Genomic DNA, 20,944 nt, shown 5'->3' with positions numbered 1-20,944 from the left:
TATGTTTGGCGGCCTTCCAATGAAGCTCATGTGGCTCTTGCATGAAGAGAGAAACCATGCCAATTGCAAAAGCTATGTCAGAGCGTGTATGTGTCAAGTAGATGAGACTCCCAACCAACTGTCTGTATAATGTAGCATCAACAAGTGGAGTGGAACACTTTGCCTCTAACTTAACACTTGAAAGAAAGGGAGTAGATGCAGGTTTACAATCACTCATGTGAAAGCGAGAAAGTAAATCAAGAGCATACTTGGGTTGTGAAAGTGTGATCCTAGTTGAAGACTGTGTGATCTCAATACCAAGGAAATAATGAAGTAAACCCGAGTCTATTATAGCAAATCTATCCTGCAAAGAAGTCTTGACACTGGCAATGATGGATGAAGTACTTTGTGTAATGATCAAGTCATCTACATAAAGCACGAGTATCAAGTGTGAGTCATCCCTCTGAAGAATGTAGACATTTGAATCTAAATGACAACTGGTGAATCCTGCTGAGAGTAGGAAGGAATCCATCTTGGCATGCCAAGCCTGAGGAGCCTGCTTAAGGCCATAGATAAACTTTGTCAACTTGCAAACCAAAGTAGAATCTTGTATGAATCCCTGTGGCTGCTCCATATAAATCTCTTCAAGAAGATCACCATTCAAGAATACACTCTTCACATCCATTTGATGTACAACCCAACCATGAGCTACAACAATAGCTAGTGTCAAACGAATGAAGTTCATCTTAGCTACTGGTGCAAAGGTCTTAGTATAGTCAATACTAGGAACCTGTGAGAAATCTTTGGCAACAAGTCTAGCCTTATACTTATCCACACTTCCATCCGTTGCAAACTTGGTCCAATAGATCCACTTACACCGAACCAACTTTCTTCCCTTAGGAAGAGGAACCAAGTCCCAAGTGTTGTTTTTCATTAAAGAGTTATATTCCTCCTCCATGGCCTTGTCCCATTCAGGAACCCTTGATGCTTCCTTAAATGACTGTGGATTAGAAGCAATGGCAATATAAGCATGTGGAAATGATTTGTGTTGTGACCTTGTCCTCCTAGTATCTGAAGGATTGCCCACTAATGAACTTGTTGAATCAAGTGTTTGCTGTGCCCAATAAGGTCTAGTGGAAGAAGAAGGAATATCCTCAACTGTTTGTGGACCCTACGAAGGTGATGTCTTGCGAGTCAAAGTTGAAGGAATATCATCTTCTAAGTCACTATCATCACTATCATCACTTTCCATGAAGGAGGAAGAAGGAATTGAAGGAACTAAACTTGGACAAGTTTCTTCAAAGTGAACACTCCTTTCAAAGAAGATTTCATGTATCTTTGGATCCATGAGTTTGTATGCCTTAATGTGGTTAGGATATCCAACAAATATACAAGGTTTACTTTGAGGTTCCAACGCCTTTCGTTTTTGTGGAGGTACCCTTGCCCATGCTGGACAACCAAAAACTTTAAAGTGTTTTACACTTGGTTATCTGCCACACCGAGCCTCAAAAGATGTAATTACATCTAAGGGCTTATGGGGACTTCTGTTTTGGATGTAACTGGCACAACACATGGCTTCTGCCCAAAAGACTTGATCTAGAGACTTATGTTGTAGCATACAAGTGGTCATCTCCTTAAGGGTTCTATTCTTCCTTTCAATGACACCATTTTGTTGTGGAGTGTATGCAACTGAATGTTGAAAATCAATACCCTCATGAGTACAAAAGTCTATAAGCCTTGAGTTCACATATCCCCTTCCATTATCTGTGTGAAGAATTTTGATGGCTTTCTCTGATTGCTTCTCAACTTGAGCTTTGAAGGTGATAAACTTATCAAACACTTCACTCTTATGAGCTAGAAAGAAGACCCAAGTGTAGCGTGAAAAGTCATCGATGAAGGTGAGAACATAGCGAGCCTTTCCAAATGATGGTATTGGAAATGGGCCAGCTACATCACTATGAACCAATTCAAGAACAACAATAGCTCTCCAAGACTTCCCCTTGTCAAACTTTTCATTGGGATGCTTGCCTGCTTCACAACTTGTACATACACCCTCTAAATACTTGGCTTGAGGTAGACCTATGACCATATCCTTGTTGGTAAGTTGTTGAAGGTAGCGGTAATTGAGATGTCCAAACCTCTCATGCCATAGTTTACTTTGTGTATTTGAGTGGGTCAACAAGGCAAGGGAAGTGGAGTTAGGCACAAAATGAGAAAAAGAATAAAGTCTTGTATCATGATTTGCCTTTCTAATTGTCACCATAGAATCATCCTTCATATTTTTCACCACAACTGAATCAGGAAGGAACTCCACTTTGTTGCCACATCCATAGTGAGTTATCTAGTAGATTGAAAGAAGGTTGGTGCTAAGGTTGGGAACATAAAGAACATCCTTGAAGACTCCATTGTCCAACTCAACATTCCCTTTTCCTTCAACTTCCCACATAGATGTAAAATACATGTGATGGTTTCAAAGAGGAAAAATGCTCCCTTGAAGCACCCATATGATGTGTAGCTCCTAAATCAAGAACCCATTCGTTAGAATTGTTTGTACTTGCTACCAAAGCTTGTCCTTTACCTTTTGAAGTGGTTGAAGATCCCTTATCCTTATAGGCATTTGGTACATCAATTTTATGTTTCCTTATTAAGTTTAACAACCCATCAATTTGCTTATCCTTACACTCGTGTTCATCATGACCATTCTTCTTACAGTAGGCACAAGTTTTCTTCTCCCGTTTGTTGAAGTTGTTCCCCTTCTTATTATTTTTGGAAAAAGACTTGCCTTGTTGTGAAGAAGATTAGTGTGTGGAGGAAGATAGATGTGTAGAGGAAGATTGTTGTGTGTCGTCTTGTGGCTTAGCCTTCCACTGCTTTTGCTTCTTGTTGGAATTTTTACCACCTTGATTCCCTTGGTTAGCTACCAAGGCTTTGGTATTGGAAGACTGGAGAATTCCCATACTAACTTTTCATGTTCTAAGACCAACATTCCTGAAAATGACTCGAATGAAGGCTTAGTGAAGGCACTACCCATTGTTAACTTGTGACTATTATAACTGGAAACAAAAGCGGCATATTCATGAGGAAGATGAGTCATCACATGTTTGATCAACTTTCCATCCTTGATGGGTTCACCACAATCCTTAAGTTGTGCCCTATACATGTCTACTTGGGTAAGATAATCTTTGATGGTATCGAAATTCCTAGGATCCAATTTGAGAAGATTGTCCTCAATGGTGTAGGCCATATCTTCATCTAATATACCATACAATGCTTCAAGTTTATCTCGAACTCCTATTGGATTGGTAATGTTCTTGATGTGATATATAGGATCTGAGATATTCTTTAACAAGGTTGCTAGGGCCATTTCTTGTTTTGATGCCCAATCTTCTTTATGAGACTCATCAACATCATCATCAGGTTTCTTTGCTGCACCATTATGTAACGCAGTAAACCTTTTTCAACTAATGGTTCTTTTATCTTTTCTTTCCAAGTAGCATAATTATGTGGTGTTAACTTAGAAAAAGAACCCATAATGCAAAAGAAAGAGCACATTAGCAAGGAGACAAAATAACACAAGACACCCCCCCCCCCCCCCTTTTCACTCAATCAAAGAACCCCCCCTCCCAAATGAATGTTTTAGACACTTTATATGTAGTGCGTTTACAATAGGCCACTTGTCAAAATAGACAAAAGTGGACTTTTGATTTTGTTGATTACAACCTCCTCTTGGAGTTCAAATCTGGTACTTAGCAATATAACTCAGATATACAACAATTTTGAAGTTTAATCAAAGCAATACAATGCAAAAGAGGACTTATTTACACTAGCCTATAATTTGCTTGTAGATCTGGAAAGTAGACGAAAAATTATGCACTTTAAAAAAAAGGAACCTGAATATGTGTCCAGATGGGCCCGTACTAAGCAGTTGAAGCCGCAAAATGCAGGATTGGACAGGTACAATTGCCAAAAAATGATTTTTCTGACAAATCCGTGCACCAAAGTTCCAAACCCAGAAAATAATAGCACCATTGAAAAGTTCAGGAAATTCTAGCCCAAATCAAAAAAATTGCACTTGATTTGGAGTCCGGATGACTAAGATATGGCCTTCCGAATTTGGACTGTCAAATCAAAACTGCATATGGTGAGGGGTTTGCTCAAGAAAACACTGTTAAAATTGACGTTCAAACGGCCATCGTGACAGTGCAATTCCACTTGCTTGTGACAGTCAAACGACTGTCAAATTTAGGCTCATGAAATGATGATGTCAGCAAAAAAGCCCGTCCGTCTGATGTGGCAATATGGTCAGTGACGTGTTAGCAGTGTATGAATTGATGACATGGAAAACTGCGTGGCAGGCCATGTGGCATTGACTGGGCAATAACGTGTCTCCACATGGCACTGACTGTAGGTGACGTGGTGTTGACGTAGACGTTGACTTGTCACCGTGGGCGTCTGACATGTTGCTGTGTGTTTGGCGTTGATGTGGCACCGGAGGTTTGTGTGGTGGGAGCAGAGGACGCTGCATGGAGGGAGCAGAGGACGCCGCATGGAGGCCACAGACATGGCCAAGGCTGAGTTGGCGACAGACTTGGCCGAGTACGGAGTCATCGGAGCTGATTGTTGCCGGTGGGGGAGATCAAAGGTCGCCGACGGTGGCCGGCAAAAGATTGGCGATCGAGGAGTGGCGGAGATGGTGTCGGCTGTGTCGCAGCGGCGATGTTGGAGGTGCCGGGGAGTGTCGGAGGTGGTGCGGTGATGTGGGTTTTTTAATCCCACATTCATCGTGCCAAAGGGGGCCTGTGTGTTTAAAAATGGGAAGTCGTAGGGGGTAAAGCAACTTGGAGGCTGCTAGAGGTATTGAAGCCCGCTATTTGTAAATGCTGCTGGTTATCTGGTAGTCCACCGGGTTGTTGTAACTGCCGGTTATGTGATGTCCGATCCAGTTTAGATTTGCTTGGCCGCTTGCAATTTGTAGAAAATTGATGCTAGCAGGGGGCTAGGATTTGACTGCCTAGCTTCTTGCAGTAAATGCTCTCCTAAAGGCTTGATGGCCAAAATTTTTCAGAAAAAATAATGTAGATCTGAAAAAATACAGACTTAAATATGAAAAAAATGCAGATCTGAAAATCAATTGCACAGATCTAAAAGATCATACCAATTTCGCAAATTAGGTCTTTGGGTTCCGGTTTGCAAAATTTTTTTGCCTCAAATTTGACTATGGCCTAGGGTAGGCAAATTTATAGTCAAAATTCGCCAAATCAACGCTCTAGATACAATGGTGAGGTCCGCTTTGGTTTTAGACACTCTCAATAGTTGCAAATACTTTGGATTTGAATTGTGGTCCTTTGAGAGGTGAAGCAAAAATGGTCTCCAATAGCTATGTGAAGAGATCTCCTATTGCTCTGATACTATGTAAGAATTTGCCTTAGGGAAAAATAACACGAAGATCAAGAAGCTCAAACACTAGCACAATATGGACCAATAATGTATGATTAGAATAACAGTAATGAGAATATCATATTTGAATACACACTAGAAGTGCCTGTATATAAAGGCATCTAGAATGACTAGGAGTCAGCAAAGTGATAAGCCTCACAACTAAGCACATGTCCACCAAGAGTGGATTAACCTCCATTGAGCATAGGAGTTTCTGCAATGGTGAGAGGATAAACTTACATAGGTGTATCTCTTAAAGAGATGTTGTAGACACCATGTGCTCAATTGGAGTGCGAACAACTATATTGTCTACATGACAACTCAGATCAATATGCAAACTCCTGTGTTGTCAACAAGACAACTCATATAACTACGCATACTTCTAGGTGTCTATATGATAACTAATAAAATAATGCATTTAACCTAAGTAAACTTAAGTAAAGTGTAATAATAATTAATTATTTACGCTAGCACTTATTAATGTGTTGTGGAAGAATATTTGCATATTTAAGCCAAAATAATCTTTCAAAGACTATAATTTGGAAAATTTTGGTTGTGCCATGAATTCGTTGAAGTAGATTTTTTTTGGAGACCATTGGAAGTTTAATATGGCACAACAAAATATTATTGAAGTCATGAACATTTAATCAGGCCTTTTCATCTTCCAAGTGTTGTAATTAAGATCAAAAGAGTTGCAGTGCTAAGTTTGGAAATCGGGAGCCAAGAATATCTATCAGTTTTGTATTTGAAGCCTCTAAAAGGTTTATTAGTAGAATCCTCTCGGTAGTGACTCAATTTAGAAAAGACTGAAAGTCATCAGCTTGGGAAGACTGTTGAATTCATAGCTTTTTTCACCAAGAAAAACAATATTGAATACGGATTGACGGCAACAACATGAAGAATGAGATGACTGATTCCGGAATTCTCCCATTGGGCTCCTCTCAATTTTAGCAGATTCTTCTTAGTTACCGGATTCGCCTGGAAAAGGCCGGATCCGGGCTCGGGTCCGATTCGGATCCGGATCCACGTATGGATCCGTGAGGATCCGGGCAGGATTCGTAATCCTGCCTGTGGATCCGTAAGGATCCGCGGCCCGCGGATCCTTACGGATCCACAGGCAGGATTACGAATCCTGCCCGGATCCTTGAGGATCCACGCGCGGATCCGCGTGAATCCGCGGCAATGAAGGAGGAGAATGCAAAAACGTGGGCCCATTATCATTTTTTAATGTTTTTTTTTTACCCTAAAGGCCCTAAACCCTAAAAACGACCCTCTAAATCACAATGCAAGTTCATTTGCTCTCTATTTTGCTCTCTCATTTTGCTCTCTCATACTTGCTAGTTTGAAGTGAAGTGCTTGGATTCGAAGGAGATCGGTTGTGGAGCTTCAAATACCTTGCAAGAAGTGTTTAAGGTATGCATTTCAACCATATTCTTGAATTCTTTCATAGATTATTGATTTATTTTTAGCTTTCCAAATTTTCAAGTTTTTGTGCAAGTGTGAAGTATGGTTTTCTTTCACTTTTTCTAGATTGCAAGAATAGAACAATGAGTAGTCAAGGCTCAGTGGGTGGGGGTGGGGCTGCATCACCAAGCTTCAAAATTGATAAGGGGTCTCCTTTATGGAGACACACAACAAGAGTTGCACAATGTCCTGGGGGTGGGGCATACATATGGAAATGTAATTTTTGCAACATACAACATAGAAGCTCCTATTCCCGAGTGAAACTACATTTTTTGGGCCCTGCGGGTGAAGGAATTCACATGTGTCAAGGTAGTGATAAGAAGGGATTACCAGCTGCACAAATAGCAGCATTAGCAAAAGAGCAAGATGATGCTGATAGAGCAGTTGCAAAAGCAAAACGTGGTGCTTCCCAAAAAACAAATATACCAACACCATCATTTGATCAAACAAACACAAGAACACATCCTTTTTTGCCTATGCCAACTACAAATGATGAAGATGAAGACCCATCTCCACTCACCCGCAAGAGAGACCCACTAGATAGGGCATTCCAAATTGAAAAGAGAGACATTGCTGATCACAAAATTGGACGTTGTTTAATTGCAAATGGTGTTTCATTTAATTTTTCTAGATCACCTTATTTTAGGGAGATGGTGGAAGCATTAAATGATGCACCCCATGGTTACAAACCGCCTGGTTATGAGAAGTTGCGCACTACCATATTACATGATGAGAGGAAAATTGTAGAGGCTCAACTTCAACCAATAAGAGATTTTTGGGTTCAATCGGGTGTGTCTATTATTTCGGATGGTTGGAAAGATTGTAGAAACCGTCCATTGATCAATGTTATTGCTGTATGCCCTAAGGGGGCAATGTTCTTGAAGGCAGTTGATTGTGAAGGGCAAGTGAAAGATGCAGAATTTATTTCACGCATTCTCATTGATGCCATAGAGTCAGTGGGTCCTGATAATGTTGTTCAAGTGGTCACGGACAATGCAAAAGTTTGCAGGGCTGCAGGGATAATTGTAGAGTCTAGATATGATCGTATCTTTTGGACACCATGCACCGTCCACTCTCTCAATTTAGTGATGAAAGCAATTGGCACCGAAATAGATTGGGTGAAAAGGATATATGAGGAAGCTGAAGAGATTCAAATGTTTGTGACAAATCACCACATGTCACAAGCAATTTTTAGGAGTTTCTCGGACTTGGAGTTATTGAAGGTAAATTTTTATATTTAATATATAATTGAATATTATTGGATTCCACAATTATTAATTTTTGTTGTTGTTTACATTAACATTTTTTAATTTTTAAATGTTTTACTAACTTGAGTTTAACATGTTCTTAGGTTGCTGAAACCCGCTTTGCCTCTCACACAATCGTCTTAAGACGACTTGTGAAGGTAAAAGAAGCATTGAAGCATATGGTCATTAGCCCCCAATGGGGCATTTGGAAGAATTCCAATACAGCAAGGGCTTTAAATGTGAGAAGAATGATACTAGATGAGGATTGGTGGGGTCTTGTGAGTTATGTGTTGGAAATCACCGATCCAATAATGGCAATGCTTCGCTTTGCAGATAGTGATGAGCCATGCCTTGGGGATATTTATGATTCCATGGATAGTATGCTGGAAAAAATTAAAATGGTAGTTTTACGCTCTTTTACAACAATTTTTTATTTGAGAGATATCTAGATTCTAAAGTTTAAATTGACATATTCACTAATTATAATTATTATTCATATTTCATATCTTAGGTCATACAGAGGAGGGAGAATGATCCTGAGGACACCCTTTACAAGAAGGTGGAAAAAATTGTTCATCATCGATGGAACAAGATGACCACACCTTTGCACCTCCTTGCATATGCTCTATCCCCGAGGTACTGTAGTTCTTATCAAATGTTTGTGCTTATTTTATCCAATGTTTGTGCTATTGATATTTGATAGTGTTCAATTGTCTTTTGTTATCCCCAGGTACTATAGTGCAGATGTACTTCGCCTTCCAGGTAGAGTGCCACCATTTAGAGATGCAGAGGTTGTAGATGGGTATAAGAGGGCACTAGCTAAGATATTCCAAGATCCAGAGATTGGGGCAATTGTGAGGAGTGAATTTGCTGCTTTCAACTCAGGTGAGGATTTCGACCCTATTGCCATAGCAGACCAAAGCAGGATGGGTGCCATCAAATGGTGGTACCTTCATGGGCAAGCCTTCACGTACCTCCAACCTCTTGCCATAAAGGTCCTATCCCAAGTAAGTTTGTAAAATTAAGCTTAAGGTTAACATTCTCAATTCCTTGAATTTATTATTTAATTTATTTATCTTGATTGTTGTATTGATAATTTTTAATTTCTTTTTAGGTTGCCAGCTCTTCTGCCGCTGAGCGGAATTGGAGTACTTACTCCTTTATCCACTCAATCAAACGCAACCGGTTGGCTCCAAAAAAATCAGAAGACCTTGTGTTCATTCACAACAATTTGCGCTTGTTGTCACGGAAGGATCCTAAGTACAAGAAGGGGCCCGAAAAGCTTTGGGATGTAGCACCCGAGACTCCTGATTTAGATATGACCATCCGAGATCTTGCTAGATCCACTTTGATTGATGTGGATGATGAGGAGGAGGATTATGAGTTAACAATCCCCTCTACTACTAGTGGTTTGGGTTCCTCTACTAATACAGATGCAGCACTTGCAGCTCACCAGTACCCCTCTGATGCGGATTTTCTTGAAAATCCATTTGATGATTAAATAAAAAACTTTAGTGTTGACTCTTGACTCTTTTATGAGTAAATCATGTTATAAACTTTAAGTTTAATGATCTATATTTTGAATGTTACAAGCTTTCACTTTCAGTAATTCAATGTGAATGTGTTGATTTTCTTTATAATCGTGAAAATAGATTAATTATCAATGTCATTGATCAAGTATACTAGATTCATACTATGAAATGATTTAGTTTTAGAATTATGTATATTTCTCTTTTTTTTAGTATATATAATGCATATATATAATTATATATATATATGCACGAATCCTCCACGAATCATAATTGGGAAAAAAAAAAAATCCCGAATCCACGGATCCGATTCACGTGCCCGAATCGGATTCGTGTCACGAATCGACAACTAAGAGATTCTTCTATGGTCATTAAGTTTCTGTGTTTGGGAATTAGTATTTGTGGTGCTTTCATTGTGAGGAAATATTTGTTGTGGGTTGTGAGCAGCTAGAATGGAGTTGGAAGTTACAAATTCTTCAGGCAGTGCATTTCATTGAGTCTACAGGTCCATATACAACATAGTGTCAATATATAATTTGTGAGCCCCTTATTTATTATTCTAAAGATAAATACAATATAACTTTTCCAGTGTTGCCAACACCATGTTCTAACCAGGGAGAAAGAGTTGTAAGTTGTAACGACAAAGTGGAGTTTCAGATTGCTGCACTACCAGAATGGTATACAAGCATCGGCGAATACTTGTCAACAGGACAGTTTCCAAATACAATGCTACCAAATGAAAAACGGAAGTTGGTGATACGGAGTGGAACATTCCAGCTGATTAATGGATTGTTGTATAAAATGGGACCCGATCAGATCTTGAGGCGTTGTGTCCTAAAGGAAGAAATTCCACGGGTATTAACCTGTACGGTTTTCAATGCCTGCAGGATGGTGTCCGGCTTTCCAGATAAGTAATGTGTAGTACGGTTTGCAATGTACGGCTTTCCAGATAAGTAATGTATAGTACGGTTTGCAATGTACGGCTTTCCAGATAAAGTAATGTGTAGTACGGTCTGCAAATGTGAAGTACGGGTTTGAAGACACGGCTTTATAATATATAGGCCTTGTGGGGGTACCAAAGACAGAGTTGCAGATAAAATTGATGAGCTCTCTTCGACGTTGAGCTTGTACGGATCCTGCAGTGCAACAGAGGAGGACAATAGCATTGACTAATCATCTTGAGTTGAAATCTCCACAAGGTTTTCTTGCTCTTTCCATGGCGGCAGGTATTTACAATAGAATGTACAACTTGTAAGTGGTAACGTACGGATTCCAAATTGTCCTCATGGCATGACCGTATGGTAACCACACCATTCCCATAACCCACCGTACGGACTTTTTTGGGGCAACCACTCTATAGACTTGTGCTCTTGCTGCTGTACGGATTTCTCAATTTCATCACCGTACGGATTTGGAAGACCGTTAGGAAAAGATAAATATAATTAATGGAGTCTGCAGGTAAACGGCAATGGAAAAAACAATTAGCACAGTCCAAACTTGTGGAAGGCACGAGCATGGTAGGTATAGGTAATTTGAATGAAGGCTCGAGCAGTAGCAAGGAGAAGCATAAGACTGTAGCACCTGCAGCAGCTGAAGTCACACCACAGACTATACAATTTGAGGGATTAAATGGAATGGATTGCCGGAAATGGTGGCAAGAAACCCCTGATGACCATCCAGTCAGAGCAAGCATCAGAAGAGCGCAAGTTGAATGGGCCATTCAGATGCCGGTTTTTTGCATTCGAGATTATGAAGGGTATCTGCGTACCATGATTGAGACATATGGCAGAGCTTCTCGCAGGAGCACATTTCAGTATCTGGGACGGAACTTAGTGGTATCATTCAAAGCAGCAGATTTCACACGGGTTTTTGGCATTCCAGGGCAGCAGGGCAGAAAGATTCAGCCGAAGAAAATTCCAAAGGATGGGAAACTATTTTTAATCAAATTAGTATGTGGAGATTTGACTGAAGCAGAATAGGCGGCATTAGCCGAGACATCAAAGGGAAGGGGTTTAAAGAAAATCGACATTCCGGAAGGGCCATGGCGATGTCTGATGGACTTGGTCAAAAACAGGCTCACGGGATCCTCTAGGGCATCGGATATCACATTTCCGCAGGTGTCCATGATGAACGGCATAATGACTGGGAAAGTGTATGATTGGGTGTCTGTGTTGGCTGAACGGATGCATGAATTCATGACTCTGCAGCACAAGACCTTCTATATGCCCCATTACGCCATTGGTCTATTCTTGGATGCTGTAGCACGGTTGATTCCAACGGAGGAGATAGTGGCACAGTCGGGACCACTGGCTCTAGGAGAACCTCTTATCATGCAATGGAAGCACTTGGACACAATCTCTGGGCAGAAGGGTTCAACAGGTCAAAAGAGGCCTCGAATGGACATGGCAGATGATACTGACAGCGGCCCACAGGAGACATCTTCTGAGCAGGATAGTGTGGAGGAAGAAGAAGGGGAGGGCGAGGATAATGAAGCGGTTCAGATTGTCACGGCTACCCCCTTGCCATTTCTGCGTACTACAGTTCCTATGACTTCCGAGTTGTTACCCCGAGGTCTACACATGGCTCACATTCCAGGATTTGGGCAGACTCGGCGACCGATATTGATGACTGGAGGATCCCACCAGGCAGTCACACTAGCCGCACCATGGCAACACGGGGTATGGCCTTCTCCTGTCCGACCGGGGGCAAGATTTGCGGTTGGCTTTGCCCACCTGACCGCACCCGTCAACCGAGAGACTTCTTCAGCTCCTAAAGCACTTCCGATAGCAGCACTCGTGGCGCCTGCCATAAGTCAGCCAACAACAGTTGTTACAGTAGCACAGTCAGTGGAAGCTCAGGCACTTCCAGTAGAGAACGTATCAGACGGAGGAGTACAGGAGTGTACGGACCTAGCGCAGCCCGAACAACCAGAGGTCATGGATAGAGCCAGTGTTTTTTTGAGGCAGCAGTTCCGACTCGTCCTTGACAGGCGTGGCCCGTCCATTCAGTCCCCCAGCTATTCCAGAGTAGCACCTGTACCAGAACCTCACTCTCAGGAGGAGGGAATGCCACATGCCGTGATTGCGCTGACAACAGAGGAGGCGGCACCGGATGTGGGCATGGCTCCCGCTGATGAGGAGGACAATAGTGATCCCAAATGGTCATTCGAGGACTTCGCCAAGGAGGATTACGCGTCGGATGAGGATAGGTGCAGGGACTACCTCAGGACTATGAAGTCTGCATTGAAGAAGGGGCATGATGTGGCGATTCAGGCTCTCACTCGGTGAAGGGAGTGGCATTTGATTTGAGCGTATATTCGTGGGATTTGTCCTAAGCGATTTCAAACTTGTTTTGTAGATAGAGGTTGGCCGGCAGTTGAGACACCAGAGATGTTGGCAGATTGGGCCACTGAGCCAGAGTTGGGACCGAGTGACACTTCGATGATGAAGTTGGCACATGAGATTGTGGGACTGTACAAAGAGGTTTACTATGCACGGCAATGCGCGGAGGCGGATAGGGCAGCAGACAGTGTTGCAGCTCAGAGATCTCTAGCGGTTGAAAAAGAGGCAAGAGAAAAGTTAGCCACTGATTTGGCCGACAAGCAGGCAGCATGGGTAGCAGAGCGGGCAAAACTATTGAAGGATATGGCAGCAGTGGTACAGGAGAAGGACGCAGCTATCCGGGATAAAGATGTAGCAGAGCATGAGTTACAGTTGGCCAAGAGGCAGGCTATGGATGTTGTGCTTCTACTGAAGGAGGCCGTAGAAGTTAATTCACAGATTTAGATAGATCTGCGCATCTGGACTAACCAGGTGTATGAGTTGCGTCGTAAACAGCACTCTTTTGGGACACCTCCTTCTTCTCTCTAGTATTTCTTTTTCTTGATTGTGGGTTGTCTCCTAATTTTGCTAGTCGTCAGGAGACGACTTTTCTTTTTGAGGGGGATGATGTCGTCGGTAGAAATTGTGCATCGGCCGACGGTTCCCTTCGGTAAAAGTCTTGTTATGTAGCCGACGGGTAAACAGTTTGTAGCGGGCATAATGTATCTGGCCGACGGACTCCTTCGGGAAAGTTCTTCGGAAGGTATTTATAACCCCTTCGGGAAGCATTGTAAGGAAGATATGATCGAAGCATAATGTACTGTTTGGCATATGCGAATAATAATAAAAGTTCTGCTGTTTGCGTTCGTGTTTATTTTCTGTGTGCGTTTCTTAATTAATGTACATACATTAATTAAGAAACGCACACAGAAAATAAACACGAACGCAAACAGCAGAACTTTTATTATTATTCGCATATGCCAAACAGTACATTATGCTTCGATCATATCTTCCTTACAATGCTTCCCGAAGGGGTTATAAATACCTTCCGAAGAACTTTCCCGAAGGAGTCCGTCGGCCAGATACATTATGCCCGCTACAAACTGTTTACCCGTCGGCTACATAACAAGACTTTTACCGAAGGGACCCGTCGGCCGATGCACAATTTCTACCGACGACACAACATAGTGTCAATATATAATTTGTGAGCCCCTTATTTATTATTCTAAAGATAAATACAATATAACTTTTCCAGTGTTGCCAACACCATGTTCTAACCAGGTAGAAAGAGTTGTAAGTTGTAACGACAAAGTGGAGTTTGGCAAAGTTTGAGAGTTCGTTGGGCTTGAATACTTACCAGGCCAGTCACGTTGAACATTGGAAAATCAATTGTAGTGTCAAGACTATAGGTAATAAGAAGAGGCTTTCAAGAAGAGCATTAGATATGAGACAAAGCAACTCAAATGGGTCAATAAATCCATAGCAATTGGCTCATACCCATATTAAAGGAAACAAACTTGTATATAAATTGAGAGCCAGGATCATCTTTATGCATCTGTATTGATAGATGGTACAGGTTTGGCAGATATATAGTCTTGAATTATTGGGTGATATAAATTTGTGTGAGAAAAAAATTGCAGTTCCTAATGGCATCACAAATTCTCTCAACACCATAGAACCTGCACATTACATGCTCATGAACAGATTTCAAGGGGAAGTTGACTACATAAGCAGATTGAAACTAGCACTAGAGTATCTTAAATACTCTTTGACCTTTGCTATTGTGTTCAAGGGTGACACCAGAAAATTATAATCATAAATGCCATCAGTTTGTTCATCATTGCTGCTGGATAGTTTGAAGTTGTGTTCGTTGTCTCTTCTGTTCATAATTAGGAATTATTGAGTCAAGCAATCATTGGTGCTGAAGTTATGCGTATTGGAACCTTTGACCCTGTTCTAGTGAGAGGAGTTGGCTGTAGCTATTATTGGTAATGGTTGCAATTACTTCCATTATGGTCAAGACAAAATTTATGTGATTTGTACTTTGTTGTTATTGAACCAGTGAAAGTGATCATTTGTTTGCTGGAAACCATGTCAGCTATTTTCTGTAACTTTCTATTTTTTAGTAGGCAGTAATTTGGCTGAGCTCTATTTATGATTCTAACCCATCTATAATTATACTTGAGATATTCTGTCATGTACCACTTTAGTTTCTGCATTACTTTAATGACTAGAAATATTTGTCATTGGTAGTTATTATTTTTGCAAATCTGAAACTGTACATATAAAACCCCTAAGCAAACTGTTTGATAAGATACCTCAAAGTGTAACTCAATGTGCAAAGCAAAAGTTTGGTATAAACAGGGGGTTCCTCTAGTGACAAATAAATAATGTTAAAGCATGTAGCTTCAGTCTGACATTAAGTGTGATCAGCATATATATACATATGTATATATGTACAACAGTATGATGCACATACTGTTATATATATATGCATATGTATTATTGCTGTATGTGAATCAATGCACAGTTGAAACCGATGATCATATATATATATATTTTTTTTTTCTGAGATCATTTAAGACATGATCAAAACTTATTCTGATTCCTTTGATATTTAGATCACTATTGATCTATACTTCATATCAGGCTGCAGATCTTAATGTTTGGTAATACATTGTTAGACTTGTGTTAAGTCTGTAACAAATCGGGCATGATTAGTTAACACTGAACAGGTGTGCGGATGAATGTTTATGTCCCCATTTAGAGACATGACCATTCACCCGCACACCCTTCCACATGATATGTATACTTGATCCGCCTGAATAAACAAGGCATCAAGATCAATTAATGGAAGCACATCAAAGGATCGAAGGACATTTCAAGTTCAAGAATATTATATTATCTCTGTTATTTCTTTACTAACTTCTACAGATTCTAGAGCAAACCTATCCTTTGTCAACAGTGTTCATACCTGTAATAAAATTGTGCGTCAGCAAGCCACGAATTTGAAATCTGGTAAGAAACTTTACAAATACAATGGAAAGTCTAAAAAGTAAACTCTTCTCAAAAGAATTCAATGATACATTCAATGGAAATCAGCTACGGAACTTGCAGAAAGAATGGGAAGTGGCCAATTTTATGTATATGATTGGGTTACAACTGGAGTCCATAGATGATGCTCTACGTAAGCTAAAAGAATTAGAAACATATTTGTCCAACATAGACCATGCAGATTGTAGACTCCTTAATTGGGCTGTGCAACCCTTAATGCTCATTTTGGCTCAACATAAGTTTACGGAGCATCCACATAGAGATGTTAGGCTTGCAGTGGCTCCACATCTCTGTGAGATTCCTCGAATAACTGTACCTATAACAGCATATAATGATGACATATTGAGGAAAGTTTTGCAACTAATTGTGAAAAGCTTTTAGGGGATACATGATGACAAAGACCCTGCTTTTGTTAAAAGGGTCAAGATCTTAGAAACTATGACAAGTGCCAGATCATTTTCCATTATGATTGATCTTGAATGTAATGATTTGATTCTTCACATGTTTCAATACTTGTTCGCTGAAACTAGGGAATATCATCCAGACATTGTGAAGGCTTGCATGCACACTATTGTGTCCTTAATCCTAGATGAAAATGATGATATATTTAAACAATTACTATCAGATTTGTTGGCCATTTGGAGGAAGGAACATGTTATATCACCTGCTGCATTTAAACTCTCCAAAAGATTGGTTGAGCATAAAACTGAAAAGTTCAAGGAGCACATGACTAAAAATGAATTAATAGGCTTATAGATTGTAGGATCTCCGAAAATGAGTAAGAACAAAATGAGAAGAGAGCAAGTTTGTTTCACATGCTAGCAAATTTGGACACCGAATCATGTTTGTGGGTATTGTAATAAGGATAAGGCAACATAAGAAATTCGGACCAGCAATGAAGAAGATAGAATTATCACAGATTTACCTGCACAAAATAACACAAATATTGGTGGTGAAATGGATTTAGATATTGTTCAAAGTATGGGTTGTGCAAATCTCTTCAGTGGTGACTTTGAGGTTGTAATTGACACATTCTGTTGAGGATCGTTTTACTCAATGTGAGAGCATGTTGGGATCTCAAAATCATGAGAATTATTTGAGAATGATGACATAACAACAACCTTGTCCTTGCATACCAATCAATCAAATAGATAATTTGAAGCCTACAATGATGTTGATGACATTCTGATGAGGAGTGATGAATCATGTGTTCTTTATAAGAGCAACTCACTTATACATGGCAGTGATTTAGGGGACCAACCAAAGACAAAATTTCAAAATGACAATGATGAGAAGCATGCTTTAAGGAATCACCTGAGAGTTATTAAAGATATGGTTGTTGCAGCTTTAGTGTGTTATGATGACACTCATAGGATTATTGAACATATCTATAGGAAGGCTCAGATGGAAAAGAGAAAAAACAGAAGGGAAGGTGATTTTTATGTTGCTAATTTACAGGTGTAGACACCTAAATCTGATTACACTGCTTCGGTAATCCTATTTAGCTATCTCTAAAGGCATCATTAATTAAATTCTTATTTAATTAATCCTTTTCCATCCCCTAGCTGATTAATTTAATTAATCATCTATAGTCCTAATTGATAAATCAAATAACCCATTATTTATCAATTAAATCCTATTCTCCTATCTAATTCCAAAAATTCCAAATTTATTAAAATCGCTTTAATAAATAAAGCTTTCAAATTCTAATAGCCCCTAACCTATCTTTAATCCTCCATTTAGCCTAATCCACCCCATCCACCCATACTAACTAAGCTTAACCACTAACTCACCCACCCTCATCAATAGCATCCACTTGCACATCTCTAACATCCCTAATCTAATCCTAACCCAAGCCTAACCCATCCCCTAATCATTTGCACAATCCTAAATGAGATTAAGACTTTCCTAAGCCAAGCTAAAGTCTATCCCCTCAAAATATCCCAACCACCAAGCCATAAGTGCTTCCACAAAGCCATAAATGACTCTTATAAGCCCATTTATTGCTCTTATAGGCCATTATGAGGGTTTTTATGAGCTTTGAACCTCCTTTGTTGACCCTTCAACCCCTCTTGCTCTAACCAATGACCCTGTGACATGCGTCACTCCCTGATTGGCTATAAGAAAGCACAATCCATGTGCTCTCCTTTCATTCAATCTGAGCCCTCCATAAATTTTCTCCTTTCCTTCCATCCTAGCCATCGATCCCTCAAGCTCTTTGCCTATTTAAGGAATCCCCTCCCAAGCCATTTTAATCACAATCCATCAAGTAAAGTTACCATGCTATTTTGAGAAGCCAAACTCATACCTATTTCAATCATCCACTTCCATGCTAATGTTATGATGCTATTTTGAGAGCTTAAGGACTATCAAAATACCATCATAATGGCAAAATCCATTCACAAATCCACTTTGATCCATATTTTTCATTGAAGCTTGAGCAATATTATTGAGCATACATCTACATCAAAGGACGCATCTACAAAATCAAAGAGGCTTTTGGAGTGATCTTGCACTTAGTTTGCACTCTCTTACACCTTCTTTTGTCTAATCTTATATGTGAACATAGTTTTTAGTTTGTGAATGTTTTCCTTATTGTTAATGTTCTTTGCATACTAAATCTTGTTCTACATTTTGGCACGCCCAGTGGGACCCGACAAGGGTCATTTTAATCTTACTTAATGCTAGTTTCACATGCTTTTTCATGTTTTGGCTAACCATGAGAAACTAACGTTTTATGCTTCAACTTTTGTGTCTTCATCTTGTGGTTTTTGATTGAAGGGTACAATTGACCGCTGCAGGAACGCGCACACAACCCTCTAAGCGGTTTTTACACAGTCAACTCTCGAAAAACCTAGTTTTTTGCATCCCCGTAGTCGCAGGAACGCGCCATACTCCGGCGAAATCGCGAACCCGCAGCCCCGGGAACGTAGAAAGACCAGTGGGAACGCCAACAAATCAGTTCCAATCAACTCGCACGTGTCGATAAACCCTACCAACGAACCCGTCGACCAATCTTTCAGTGGGAACGTGCCTTAGAATAGCGGGATCGTCATTCCCGCTTGCGGAAACGCTGACTTTTTCCTGTCTTAAACTTCTCAAAATTGTAATAAAACTTTGTTTGCGAGATCGTCATTCCTGCTTGTGGGAACATTGTAAGGCCATAAATCCACGGGATCACTTTGTCAAAAAGAGCTCTCGGGTTTTTGGCTCGTGGTTTTAATTTCTTTTTTTGACAGTCTTTCATGTCATTCCCGCGATCCAAAATCGTGGCGGGATTGTCATTCCCGCGAACAGAAAGTTTGCGGGATCGCAAACCCGTGTGCGGGAACGCGGGTACCCTCGCGAGAACGTTGTTTCTCGCCTTTTCTCTGCGGGAATGTTGCCTAACTTTGGCTGTTGTGTTTAGTCATTGTTTTGAATGCTTCTAAGTTAGAAGAAATTGACTTGTTTGCATAATCACTAGGTACAAATTGCACATTTCATTTGGTGCTTTAAAAAGAACAAACAAATCTCTCTTTTGCATGCAACTTAGGCAAGTTTGATTTTTGAACACTTACGAAATTTGTTAAGTTAAAAACAAATCAACAAAAATCAAATTGAGTAGTGTATCATTGGACTCACCATTTTTCTAACCACCCATCAATTCAAACCCTTTGGTTGCAATCTCAGCACCATACTCGGGGCGATGGGTCCACTTGAAAAAGGTATTAAGTGTTCCACAATCAAACTCTACTCATTGGGTTTTTGAGGGTTTGTCTTAATTTGTAAGATTTCTTGAATATCCAAAAATCTAGATTAAATCGATCACACTTCAAGCTTGGGTTTTAAAACTGAACAAAAATCAATTGATGAGGAGGGCCTCCGGGCGCGCGAGATTTAATTTGCAGACCATAACTCTTCTTCTTGCTTGCATTCTTCGACCGATGTTACTTTCGTTGATGCATCTCAAAGTTGGAATTGAACATCTATATCTTAATCACTTGTGTTTTCAATAGATCAGACAATCTAAGAATTAGTTGGTGAAAGAATTCTGCTTTTTAGCCCAAGGTCATCCAAATCTTCTCTCCCCTTGTCGCTTTTGCGGGCCATCTTGGGTGCATAAGACCAGGATCCAAAACCTTGTTTTTAGTTTTAGGGGGCCTGCTTGGGGATTTCATCACCCCTTGGGACGACTTCAACTCCAGCCTTCCGGCGGAGTATAAAGATCGGGAGGTGAATCCAAAGACACCTCTCTTGGGATCAAGATTTTTTCACTCGGGCTAAGCCTCAAGGAACTTTATACCCTTGAGAAGTGAAAGAGGAGAAGTGGGTTACCGCTCCTCTCGGCTTTGTGACATTTTTTTGGTTTCATCTACGGATTTGGGCCTCACGTACTTTGCGTATATCGAGGACTCTTCAGATAAACCAACTGTCAGCTTTGTAGCCAACCATCTAGGATGTTCATGTGCTTGAAGTGATTGCTCGAAACATTTGTAAAAACATACACACTCCTTGGCGCAAGTATCACATTCTGAAAATCAAAACTTCTATTTGGTTGTTCCTATCTATTGCTTGATCTTTTACTTGTTGAATGAATGTTTGTCAAACTTGGTCAATCCTAGCTTAGGGCACTTAGCGTAGTCACTACCTCCAAGAACCCCACGGTTGTGATTTTAATCCTTGGGAATATCTCATGTCAAGCCATCCCAAGAGTAAGTTTAAGAAGGCTAAGCTTCCTCAAATACCAGCCTATAAGGAAATCGAAGCAGAGCATAAGAAACATACCCCTAACCCTAGGATTGCCAAATTGGATCAAATTGAGAAAGACAGAGCTGAGGTAGCATTGCAAATTGAATGGGACTACAAAATCCAAAACCTAACCCTTCGACGTGGTGTTAATATGAGCCTTATCGACAACTCTACTGTTACTCAT

At 40.3% G+C, this 20,944-nt stretch overlaps 2 protein-coding genes across 3 annotated transcripts in view; both read left to right on the top strand.

Moving 5' to 3' along the window:
• LOC149542352 (Plastid-lipid associated protein PAP / fibrillin family protein) overlaps positions 1-20,944 on the top strand; it is a 124,656-nt gene that overhangs the window by 15,226 nt on the left and 88,486 nt on the right. The gene's annotated exons all lie outside the window — the stretch shown is intronic.
• Positions 4,460-9,718, top strand: LOC149542356 (uncharacterized). The gene is made up of 5 exons (XM_089796511.1): positions 4,460-4,726; positions 8,231-8,527; positions 8,638-8,762; positions 8,857-9,133; positions 9,241-9,718. The coding sequence occupies exons 1-5, from the start codon at positions 4,460-4,462 to the stop codon at positions 9,625-9,627; spliced, it is 1,353 nt and encodes a 450-aa protein (XP_089652637.1). The 3' UTR covers positions 9,628-9,718.

The sequence above is a fragment of the Cupressus sempervirens genome, chromosome 8 (genome assembly GCF_028749045.1).
Source record: "Cupressus sempervirens isolate cs-2001-9-10 chromosome 8, ASM2874904v1, whole genome shotgun sequence".
Lineage (NCBI taxonomy): Eukaryota > Viridiplantae > Streptophyta > Pinopsida > Cupressales > Cupressaceae > Cupressus > Cupressus sempervirens.
Note: the sequence above shows the minus strand (reverse complement) of the source record. Positions and strands in the feature narration are given on the sequence as shown.